Raw genomic sequence first — 12,929 nt, 5'->3', positions numbered from 1 at the left:
AAGCTCTACCTGGAAGTTAGATCAGAAGATCAATATCAGTTTCATCTTGGAAAAAGACAGCAGCAATGTTTGGGTTTTGTTTTGCAAGTCCTTGGAAAGACAGGGCCGAGTCAAAACATGAGCTAGAGGGAGCAAAAACATCTCTACTGTCGAGGTCTCGTCCCATGCATCTTTTGTGGAGCTCAGCTTTCCTTCTCCTCCTTAGACTTGGGGAAAACAAGCAGCTGGGAAGCTGTGTTTTCATAAGTGAAGTCAGTGCCCTGCAGGGGCAGAAAAGAGGGACTAAAAAGAGACACAGCGAACACCATAGTCGTTTTTTTAAGGGAGTTAAAGAGACACCTGTGGTCAGAGAAACTTCACAGGTATTAACAGGAAGCGATAATAAGGAGTGTCAGTGGAAGGAGAGCACGAAGTTTGGCATCACAACAAAGTACAACATAAAGATATCACATCCAGGATGGAAAGTTTTTCCTTCCTTCCAGATCCAGAGCAGGTGTTTCGGAAAGCTGCCTGAAAATATGAATCCATTAAGGAAATATTTACAGTTTGGCTCGTCTGACCAGTCTGAAAAGATGTTTTTTTTTTTTACTGTTGGCTGGTCACGGATTTAACCCTTTTAATAATGATTTAGCTTTGAAGTTAGAAAACCAAACTCTTCATGACAGATTTGATGATTTTATCCTACATTTCCCTAAAATCCAATCTGTATCTTTGAACATTTTGCAGCCAGTGCAGTATTTCATATTGTGATTTATCGCCCTTCACTAGATATTTCTGTTGGACCTCTGCATTCGTTGGCGAGTCAACGTGACTCCGCTGCATAAAATGTGACTGTTTAGGGAAATCGTGGTGTGCCGTTAGCACTGCCAGAGAATTGTTGATGTTGTTACAATGCCTTGGATGTCGATAAGAAAAATCATAGGTTGCCTAATTCTGCTTCATTTGTTCAGTTGGCCCTGGCTGATGTGAAAATGAGCGAGGATGATGTTCTCGCAGACTTTGATGATGATTGATCATCCAAAGAGAGAAAGAGTGAGAGAGAGGCAGAGAGACAGTCCATATGGCTTTGAGCAGTTTGAGGCCATATGGACTATCTCTCGCTGACTCAGATTCATGACTCATCCATCACAACGTTGTTCACCAAAGACACTTTTTTTTCCTCTCCACTGAGAACACAGGATCTGAGCATGGGATGAAATAACAAAAGACAAAGACACCTCAGGGAACATACCATGACCTTGTAGTCAGAACATTTAACATAATACCAGTATTTGTCCTCATTGTGTAGAGCTGAGTAGCTGGGAAGAAAAACTGCCTCAGGAAGTACGTTTACTACTAAATTCTTGTGTGAAAGTATTTGTTTTGTTTTTTTATGATATGCTCAATGCTCCTCATTCCTTGACACCAGAGTCACCTGGATAATATAACAATACTACTTTATGTTAATAAATACAAATTGGGAACAGAACAATGCACAAAAGTGAACGGATTTAAAGCAGCATATATATATACAGAATATATGAGTGCACAACATAAATTTACATATAAGTGATCTTTACGTTGCTGTCTCAACACTTCTGAGGCTGTTTAAGGCTTTATCTTGAGGATGATTTTTGACGTAAATGTACTGTTCATCAGTAGCTTCTACTACGGACAGACATTTGTTTTGGTTGTTTAGTATGAAATCTCTCATTTTCTGTGGAGAGAGAATAGAAAGTAAGATCGGGAAAGACGTAAAGAATGAGAGCAATGCGACACTTGAACATCAGGTGTGTATATTGGTTGTGGTTCAGGCTGCTTGGGAAGTTTAAGTCCAGTATTCATCTATATGTCCTTTTACTTCTGTTTTGATCTCCACCGAGTCCTGGAGGAAAAATATGGCCGTAAATGCTACTTCACTGTATTCATGTTAGCTACTCGCTAACTTTGTCTGCTGTTTCATGCTAAGCTAGTAGAGTACAATGGTTGTACTGGAGTTTTTTGCCACTGAAAACAGTTGAAAATTTATTTTCATTAAATAAATTCCTATCCTTTATCCTTCACTTTAGCTCACGGTTAGCAGTGCACAAACACAATTTTACAATGTTCTGTACCTAAACAGTTTTAATGTCCAGAGGCTCGTACCTCTAACTTTCTATTTTTAATCAAAGAACAAGATATTTTATAATGCAGCTGCTTATCTTTTTAGTAGAGTCTGATACCCATCAAAGCCTTGAGGTGCTCCAACTGTAACACACTGCCTCCAGTTTGGTTTATTCTAACTTTCATCATTAATTTGCCCATTTATTTACTCAAAGTCTTTCTGGGAAATCTTGGAAACTGTACTGAAGTATTGTTGCACTACAAGAAAAACACATTCTTCCAGATTGACCCTTGTTTTTCTTCCCAGATCCTGAAATTCTGTCTGCATTACAGTAAACTGCTGTTATGTTTTATCAGCTGCTGGTATCAGTATCAAATTGCATGTTCGCGGTGTCTTGCTCCAACAAAGCCTGACAATAGCTGATAGTTAATACCTGTGTTGTACATATAATATGGTTTGGGAATCTGTTAAGTGGCCATGTAAATGTCATATAGGAGGGAGGGGGGGGTTCGTGTCTGCTTGTCTCAGCGAAGACAGACACTCCTTTGTCCTCCTTCGTGGTGATTGTCATTTGCCCCAGGCAGGAGGGCGGAGGGGGGGGTAGGAGGCGGGTTCACGTCAAATAGATGACACCTGCAGTTGGCTACAGGCCTGCCCGTCTGTGCACAGACAGACAGACAGACAGACACCTGGGGGACAGGAAAAGCCTGGTGTGTGTGTGGGATCAGTATTGTCGCCTGGTCCTAGAAGGTCAAAGGTCGCAGAGATGATGACCAGGGTCTGCGCTGCGAGCCTCTCGTGGCCTCATGTTTTTCTAATAGAGCCACGGTGGAGCTGGGGGGAAGCCTGATCCTAATCTCAGGGGATAGAAATCCAATTTTCAGAGGAGACAGTTGAGAGTCTGGCTCTCTCTCTCTCTCTCTCTCTCTCTCTCTCCCCCCTGTGTGAGAGGAATGACTGTCTCCCTGTAAAGCCCTCGCACTTCAAACGCCCGGGTCCCGCTCCATGCAGCCAGCACAGATCTACATCGATAATGACATGAACCCCGCCATGAGCGCAGCGCCTGGCGGTTCCTGAAGCAAAGACAAAGGGATTTGCCCCCCACCCAAAAAAAAAAGAAAAAAAACACCTGATCCTACAGTGTTTAAATTCACTAACACTACAGCCGGCGTCTTAGGTGACATGTGTTGCTGGTGCTGAATGTATGATCGCAGGGGATCACGGGTTTGGCAGCACATGACTGAACGTGCACAGTGTGTGTGTAAAGCATGTGACCGGGAGGTTTTACCGGCGAGGGTGGAGGCGGCCGGGGCGTCCAGATGACCTGACTAAGACTTCTAGAGTTGCAGGCGGAGCTGGAGTTACAGTTATGGTGAAGCAGCGGCTGTGTTGCTCGAGGACAGAAAACCCAGACTCTGACCTCGGTGGCAGACGAGAGAGAGAGAGAGGGAGGAGAGACAGTTGGATAATTGTGTGTGGTGGGTAGTGGTAAGGGGGGAGAGAGAGAGGGTGAAAGTGAGAGATAGTAGAAAAACAGAGGAAGGAGGAGGAAGAGATTCTGCAACAGCTGCAACTAGAACATTTTATTAACAAACAAAACACAGGATTAAGGATCTAGGAGAGCATGAAAACAGATAATTAATCTACTAAAAAGAAAATACACATCAGTGAACATGCACTACTGCCAGTCAGAGATAATGCATGAGGAGAACTGCTGATATACGACACCTCTGGGTGCATTATCCCGCTTATACCATGGTCACTTCCCAAAGAATGAGAGCGCCTGTGTTTTATTCCTCCGCAGGCTGAGGTTTTGTACATTTTTCCAGTGGTTTTATACTTTTAATTTTGCCATTTTCAAAACAATCACAGTCACTGTTACTACATCTTTTCTGCTTGCGACAGGCCCAGAGATTCGCCCGCTGCTTTTACATGAAGTCTTAAACTTCTGGCAACTTCTGCTTCCACTGATTTTTCACCAAACTTCCAGAAATAACTCAAACTTCATCTCCACTTGGTTTTAATGAATTACATCTGAATCATCTGCCACTCATTATGGTTTTCTCAGCTTGTTTTTGGTGTTAGGAGTATGCTAATAAGTTCTACATGAAATAAAAAAAGAGAAACAGCCTGGATGATAACTGAAATTTCATTATTTTTGCCATCTAACATATGTAGTCAGTTTAAAAGCTGTGACTGTTTCAGCGGGGAGTTAACAGACGGGCTTTCCGACCAACGTCATCGGCGAGATGCGCGCGCAGGCAGGGGACCGAAAATAAACCGAAATAAATGAGTTTATGAGGAGATCAACATGAAAAATTGTTTTTGTGCCTAAAACGGCATGAATCATAAAAGTAATGAGTGGGAAATGTTCATTATCCCACGTAAGAAATCTGTTTGTTAGCTCAGCGAGGAGCGTTAGCTGTTAGCTCCAGCAACTGAAAGTGCAAGAATAATCAGTAGTTTTAAGGTGTTATTGTGTGTTGGATGTGTAATGAATATTTTGCTAAGAAACTGTGTCTCTCAGTGATGGCTTTGGATGGAAAATGTATCAGTCAATTAATAATTTAATCAGGAAATCATCAGGAGATCGTTTGATAACCAAAATACTGGTCTGAAAAATTGCGTAAGATTAATAAAATGTTCTAGATGGGAGCTCTGGACAATTGTTCCTTTTCTCCCCCTGTAATATTTCTTGATATAGCTGCCTCTGGGGACGTTCGTGCAAGAGAGGCAGACGTACACTTTTTAATGGAGTCAAAAAAAAAGTTATAGAGAGATAATGACAGCCAAGGAAACAGAAGGAGCACAAGAGACATAAAGGAGGAGAAAGACAGAGTTTTTTTGGCCGGTGGAGTTCAGAGACAGAAACTGAGACAGTGAGTTCTCCCCCGTCTGTTCCAGCCACCGTCGGGGTGTGAGGTAAGTTACTCGATACCCGCTGACACAGACAGAAGCGGCGTGATTGACACCGTTTCTTTCTCGTTTATTTCCTCCCTCCGCTGCTTCACTTCCAATATTCCTCTCGTAGCAGAGTTTTAAAGATGATTTTTATCTCCTCTCTCTTGCAGCCGCACGGCATCTGATAAAGACGCGGCTTTTGAAATAAGAGCCAGAGTCATGTGCGGCAGCAGTGGAAACACTGACATGGTTTACTTTTATCCGGAATTCACCGCCAGGCCTGAATCCATCACGTCTGAGCGTCTAGGTGAAAGGATAGAGGAGTGTCTGCGGACAAACTATGGACACGTCTGTGCACAGATGCACATACTCGTGAAACCACAGCCACGTACATACATGCACACAACACACGGTCATGAATATACAAACACATTCAAGGTTGTGTGTGTGTTTGAGACTTGGCAGGCAGCAGGAAAGGTCAGAGTATCAATGCTCATGAGGAAAAAACATTAGAGAAAATCTATTGTGGGAAGACGATGAGGCTAGACAAAACATGAAAATACTCTTGACAAAAGTGAAGACAGAAGTTGAAGTCATTCGTCACAGCTGGAGACACCCTCGGCACTCTATTAGCGACTTGGTCCCCAGCACTACTTGAAAACTAATTAGTTTTGTTAGCTCTGCAAAACAATCACACACAACTAAAAAAAAATGTTTTTTAATCTTTGCCTTTCACAATCGGGAAACAGAGGAAATTAAATTTTGTAGGTGAGCATAACAGCATGCCACACATCTGCAGAAACGACTGCCCGTGGCCAAAATTAGACTTGGAAATATGAGGGTGACATTGAGTTGTTTCATATCATAAAATATGGAGCAGAAACAGCTTTTACATCAGGATGAGAGGGAAGTTCAGACGGTGAGATAAAGCTCTTCAGACTGTATTTAAAGGAGCTAAGTGTGGAATACCTCTGATGAAGAAACAATCGACCTTGTCGGATTGTTCCATTTCTACTGCAGAGCTGATGTTTATGAATGAAGGTAGATTTCAGAGAGTCAAGAGGTCTCCGGCGAAGCTGTGAAGTGAATGTGAATGGAGAATGCTGAGTGGGTTTTTGCAGAAGTACAGCCAGAAAACTTGAACTAGTATCAGACTATGTGGTATTCTCGTCGTTTTGAGATGCAGATCAGGCCGTGACCGCGACTTGACCTGGAGACACGAAAAGCTACGACTGGTCCAGGTCCAAGATGTTGCGTTCTCGCTTTCAAAACTCTAATTATAGAAACATAAACAAGGTGCTAGAGACCGAATTCACTGCTCCACCTGACAACAGCTGCTTCATTTCCTGTTCTTCTCCAGTGTGTTTACAGTCGTGCACATTGGTCAACATCACAAAACATGTTGGAGAAGTTGTCAAATTAGGCCAAAGAAAGAAAAAAATGTTTCAGATGCTGTTTGAGTTGTTTTCTAAGATATAATACAAGGGATAAAAACAAACAACTGTTCAACCTGACACTAAATTTCATTAGCAGTGCCCCTCACTGTTGCCTGGGGCCATTAGTTGGCTGATCCTGACCTCAGCTACTGCCAAATAAAGTTATACTGAATTTATAAGACTTGGAAGACTTTGGGATTGTCAACGGATTACAAAAACATCAAGGAAAAAAGGTGTCCAGACTGGGAAACTTGGGATGCAGCACTGATTTCAGTACTGATACCAAAACAAAACTTTCTCCAAAAGTTAACCTTGACAGAAGCCAGTTTTTCAAAAGATGCCAAACCTCTCTAGTACTAAAAGTTATCTGAACACAAGCATCCGTACAACAACTGCTGAAGCTGAGTCCAGTCTAAAACTGGTAAATCAAGAGCTATTTGATAAAAGAGTGAGTAAACAAGATTGCAAATCTGACAGACACTTAGTGTCACCAAAGAAAAGTGGTGAGGTTTGATAACAAGGCCAACATCTTGAAAATTATGGTGAATAACGAAGCATTTCTGAAGCCAGAACCCAAAATATAATATGGTAATAAGACCACACTCTGCCTAACAGCTTCATATTTCCAGTAAAACATTAAAATCTATGCAGCATAATTTTTGTTGTAGTCATTCAACAGGAGGAAAACTCTGGATTTTTACACTGTATTTTCTTAAAGTGCAATAGTTTAGGTTTGTACTGTGCCTTTAAAGATATTCTCTTTAAATTGTTTGTGTATGAAGCAAAATGTGGAAGTGAAATCAGTTCTGTCAGAATAAAATGTTCAAGTGCAGTAAGACTGTTTTGTTTCCAACAATTGAGGAATCATGATCTCATTGTTGAGCAAAAAAAAATACTGCCAGTCGCTTCAATCTCTAATGACGCAGCTGTAGATTAGATCAAGTAAAGCATTTTGAAATAACGTTTTTAACTCTCTCCACAGCCTCCATCACTGACGACAAAGGGAGAAGGAGCTGCCTCCGACTCAAAGTCTTCGTCAGGCCTCAAAGTGAGTCACAGATTGTTGTGTCTGCTCTGCCCAGTTTTCCAGCTTGTGATCACGGCTGTGTGGACGAGTGACGTTCGACTTCTTCTAATCTTCACATCTCCTCTCTCTCTCTCTGTGTCCTCTTTGTTTTTCAAAGACAATTGTGTGAAAAACTCCGGGAGCTCACAGGAAGGGGTCGACTTTGAGGACAACAGTCACAACTCCCTAGAACCCAGAGGTTGGTGGGAATTTACAGTACCTAAAGAGTGTTTAAATGTCCCATAATTGTCTTTTCATTTTTATTTAGGTTTTAAGGAGAGTTTAAGAATTTAAAAACAAAATATCTCAGTTCTGAGTGAAAAAATGTCAAAAATATCAAATATTCAAAAGAAAAAGCTGAATCTGTTGTTGGACACTACCTGTATATTTTGTAATAGTACATTTGATAAACTATAATGGAAGTGTACTTGAGCCAGATGTCTGCTAACTGGAGCCAAGTCTCGGCGCTAAATTGGCCCTGGTATTAGCCATATATGGACCAGAACTGTCTCATATTTGGTCCTAGCCTCAGTCATTATCATCTGATTACACTGATAATCGTTCTGTCGCTAATATGTGTAAGCATTTTTATTTCTTTTGGTTTTGTCTACGGTTAAGGGTATTTTGCTTGTAGCCTGCATCATGGTTGCATTAATGCTCCGGGGGGTCCTAGGGCAAAAAAAATTGCTGTTTGTGATAATTTGATTGAAGGAATAGTTTGATGTTTTGGGAAAACAAGATACTGAAGCTAAAGACTCAGAGGGAGCAGCTAGCATGCCTGTTAGCCCCTCTTAAAGTTCTCTTATTTACTTTAAACTAAATTCTATTGAGTTTTATAAATCTTATTAAAATCAGATTAAAATCAGGACGACAGCTACTACAAATAAATAATAAACTGATGACGCACAAACCAAACTAATACCCAAAACAACCAGTCTTCTAAATGCAACAAGCCGTTAATGCTAATGTTAGCTATGTAGCGATAGCAAAAACTTGCATATAGCACCTTTAACGCCTTTTTTATAGTGCTTTAGTGGTGCATATGCCCAACCAAAGTATTCAGTGGTGATTCAGTTGAAAACCATCACTTTATTTCATGTGTCAGCTGTTTCGCCTGTTAATGTTGATAACTGTCGCCTCTTCCCCTGTTCAGACGGCATCAGCCACGAGTCGCCAGAGCCAGCTCGACGGGACGTGAACTCCGTCGGCCGGCGCCAGACTTCGGTCCTCCTGCTCAGCTCCGCCCTCATAGTCCTGGCTGCCATCTTGTCTTTATAGCGCCTAGTCTGAAGGAACCACCACCTTCCACCCCAACCTCCACCACCACTACCCCGACCCCAGGAATGGACTGTCCTGATTGGACCACAGGCCAACCCTACCCTTCAACCCCCTCCCCCTCTTAAAGGAGCACTTTTAAAAAAAAAGAAAAAAAGAAAAAGAAACATTGACAATCTCTCTGAGTGAAAAGAGAGGACGGGACTTCGATGGCGAAGCCTTTGTTGTTGTTGTTTTTTTTTTTTTTGACTTTGCCAACTAGTGTGATTCTTGACTTTCTGGGTGGGTGCTAACGGTCGAAGCACCACCCTTCCCTGAGGTAAAAGAGTCTGTTACCTGTTCGCCTCGCTACCGTCCACAGTATGCAGATACTACACATTTGTGTTTTTGCGAGGGGGCACACGTGCATACATGCTTTTGAAAACATATACACAACTACACAATCAGTACCACTCTTTAGCTTGAGCGGCGAAGAAGAAGCACAGCGAGATCCCCTCGACTTTTTAACAAATCTTTTTTTTGTGTTCAGGAACATCCTCCCTCCTCCCCCCTGTCATGTAACATGATTAAATCAAGCGTCAAGAGTGGAAAAGGAGGAAGATCTGGGGAGTGACAAGTTGCATGGACGGGCCGATGGAAAAGGAAAAACAAAGAAGGATGTTGTTGCTAGGAGACTGTTGCCAAGGGCGAGTGGAGATACGGGACAGGCCTTTGATGACTTAACCTTCCTCTCAGGTTAAAAAAAAAAAAGGATGCAGACTGTGGAGGACCCTTGTTGAGAGTTTTTTTAAAAAAAGAAAAGAAAGTTTAAAGAAGCACTCATCTTTTAGTGTTTGGATAGGGGCGTTTTAATGATTGATTAATGTATTTGTTTTTTTAATAAATCACGTAATTCAATTGTAGCAGCCAACATGGGTGTACAGTAAAATATTTGAAACGGAGCGTAGGGAGTCAATATGGTATTTTGCCAGGCAAAATATATTTTCCTATTTATTGTGAAGTCCTCGTGCTTTTTTTCTGTTCTGGTTTAGTCTGTAGGTACAGTACAGTAGAAAGCCAATAAAAGACGCATAACCCATTAAAGTTAGCTCATACACGCAGTTCATTTGATACAATCATACAAAAAAATACACTGAGTACAGTTTATGTATCTGCTTGGATCGATTGATGGTTTTTAATTTTTTTTTTTTAACAAAGTCCAGGAAGAAGAAGAAAAAAGAAGAGTCTGATTTGCTATCAGGGTGTAGAAATCGTAGGATATTTGTGTTTGTCATTAACGAATGTCACAAATGTAGTTTTACTATTACACTATTGCTTTTGTGAATCACTGTCATAACACAAGTATTGTAAATAGAGGCGAATTATTTCCTACAAAGTTCAGGGATGTGTCCATGCTTAATATGAGGTTAAAAAAAATAATGTTAGTCTTTTTTTCTTTTTCTTTTTTTAAATCGAGGGGGGTTACTCTTCCTCGAGTAAAGCAGCACAAGTTTTCTGTGGCTAAAAAGATGTGTCCAAGAGACAATGACCGAGCAGGTGCACGGGGGTTGAAGCGTGTGTGATTGCAGTCTTTGATGTCGTGTAAAGTGGCGTCTGTAGAGGGAAAAAAAAAATACACCAGGGGCACCCTCATCACCGGTTATTTCAAGGAATGAAAAATCGACCACCACCGGGAGAGATGGAATAAACAGAGCGAGGTGTCCTCTTCTCTCCGGGGGCGAGCTGAAACTCTACCCACTGCTGGATGAGGAGAGAGGGAAAGAGAAGGAGATGTGAAGCTTTGTAGTGCTCCTGCTGAGATCAATACTCATGTTCCTCTTCTTCTTTTCTTTCTTTTTTTTTTTTTTTTTTACATGCAGTAAACATATCCTTTCCACTCATCAACTGCAGCAGCACTGTTACCTTCACATGCACTCACTGCCAAATGAAACCATAGCCCTGTAGTACCTGCTCATTTTGAACTGTGCAAAGGAGTAAAGGGCCACTTTTGAGGGGGGAAACCATCTTAAACTGACATTAAAGTCAATGAGAATGGTCATAGTTATGAGAATTAAGTAATAATTTTGAATGGGAAGTCGTATTAGGAGAATAAAGTTGGATTTTATAAGAAAAAGTCTTCATATTATCGGAGTAAAGTTGTATTATAATTTGGCTTTTTGAGAGTAATCAGCATTTACAAGAAAAGTTTTAATGTTATAAGTAAAGTTGATTTACAAGAAAATAGCTTTACGAGAGTAAATTGGCATTTTAAAGTATTGATATTATGGTATTTTACAAGAATCATAATGATGACAAGAATTAAAGTGTAATTTTAAGAAACATTCAAAATAGAATGAGTATAAAGTCATAAACTCACAAAAGTCTTATTATTATGAAAGAAAAGTCGCAATTTTACAATAAAAACTCATAATATTATAATAAAGCTGTGATTTCAGGAGAAATAGTCAAAAAAAGTCACACAAATAATCAGATTTTTGTTCCCCTCAGCAGTGGCCCTAATACTCTAATGCCAGAGTAGTGAGACTGCTTGGTGTCCGGGAGGTGGAGCCCAAACTACTGAACATATAATCCTGATAGTGACACCATTCAGGTAATGTTTCTTAAACTTTAGAGAACATTAGTAGTGCTCTGTGTGAAGGGTATGTTGACAAGTTAAATAGGTGGACTGCCCCTTTAAATAGTAATTCACACTCTCAGTTTACAGATAATTCCTTTAATTTGCAGACTTATTACAGTCACCTCTTCACTTCACGTTATTTGATTCTTTGAAACATTAAATTTCTCTTACATAATCTCAGACTCTTTCATTTGCTCTTTCCCCTTTGTGTTTAATTGACAAAAACCTATCTATCTGAGTATAAAATCTCTATTAAAGTGTCATTAAATCATGGCTGAAAGTTTATATTTGGGGGATTATTAAATTAAAGACATAAATTAAGCATGTTGAGGGTACAACTGCTGAGTTTTTGGAGCAAATACATGTATTATCAGGGAATAATTCTTAATTTGAGGGCACAAATTAAGCTTTTCCGCCAGACACCTTTCAGCCTCCGTACATTTCAGTTTAGCCGACAATAAAAAGTCCACTGTCGCTGAAATCATCGCCTCCAGCCATGCCACAATGAGAAAAACCAATCAGTTAGTCTTGTGGATACCGTGTATCCAACAATTAGCCTGTTGTAACATACAGTGTTAGATACTTTCTCTTTTTTTCACACCTCTTTTGAAGGGCGATTTAACTGACACATTAATGTTCTTAGCAAGAAAAAAAGTCAATGTTTGATATGAAAAGAAAATGCTTTATTTCATTTTATATGTCTTTTATATGAAATAGAAAAAAAAACAGGATCAACATAACACCCTGAATGGGTAAATGTGTTCGTGCAGATGTGGCACATATCAAACATGCAGCGTGGTCGGGGGTTACAATCATGAATCAAAGGGCCTGAAGAAGGAACAGATGGATCTCCAAGAGCTTGATTCTGTTTTCCCTCCCTTTTTTTTCTTTTGGTTAAAGAAAAAACCTGCTTTTGTTCATTGTATTGTTGCATCCAAAGTGTCTTCAACGTTTCCGTTTGTGGTCTCTCGCTAATCTTCACCTCCGGCTGGCTCTGCCGAGACGATGTTGCAGGATTCGGGAGGAAACGCGATTTGTCGGCGTTAGACGCTTGATGCGTTTGAAAGTCTGTTTTCCACGCCAAAATTTCGATGTCTTTTTTTTTGAACAAACTGTGCTAAACAAGGAGGGCAGGTAATGTGATCTGAGGACTTCTTCTTCTTCACCTGATTTTTGGTACCATGTAGTCTGAAGCTAATAACGCTGTGTACCCTGGCTTGCTTGCAGAGTCTGTTCTCCATCCATCCTCTGTATCTTTAAAAAGAAAAAAAAATATTTAAAAAAAAAAAGGATGTGTGCTTTTGTCAGTGCATCTAGCATTGGGAATGTTTTGTTACTTTAGCCACAGCTGTGTTTTCTTTTTCCCAAACAAGACATGGATGTGCCACAGAACTGCACATTTCTTTTAACATTGTAGTAACTGTACCTTGTGCCTATATGAGCCCCATCCTCTCCTGTATTCATCTAATCTATTCTAATGTCTGTTTCCTGCTCAGTTTCCTCACTAGACTTTTCTACAAAAAGGCCATTTCTTTGTAAATACACGTGTTG

The 12,929-nt window shown here is 40.5% G+C and overlaps 1 protein-coding gene across 1 annotated transcript in view; it reads left to right on the top strand.

The window, feature by feature from the left end:
• Positions 1–10,902, top strand: part of LOC108901123 (ephrin-A5b) — a 69,998-nt gene extending 59,096 nt beyond the window's left edge. The window contains exons 3-5 of the mRNA XM_018702519.2: positions 7,403–7,468; positions 7,605–7,685; positions 8,640–10,902. Of these exons, the coding sequence (XP_018558035.1) occupies positions 7,403–7,468; positions 7,605–7,685; positions 8,640–8,764 (272 nt within the window). The 3' untranslated portion in view covers positions 8,765–10,902. The remainder of the gene's footprint in view (positions 1–7,402; positions 7,469–7,604; positions 7,686–8,639) is intronic.
• The last annotated feature ends 2,027 nt before the right edge of the window (positions 10,903–12,929 follow it).

This window comes from Lates calcarifer, linkage group LG9 (genome assembly GCF_001640805.2).
Source record: "Lates calcarifer isolate ASB-BC8 linkage group LG9, TLL_Latcal_v3, whole genome shotgun sequence".
NCBI lineage: Eukaryota > Metazoa > Chordata > Actinopteri > Centropomidae > Lates > Lates calcarifer.
The sequence above is the reverse complement of the archived record's forward strand: the minus strand, read 5'-3'. Positions and strand labels throughout refer to the sequence as shown.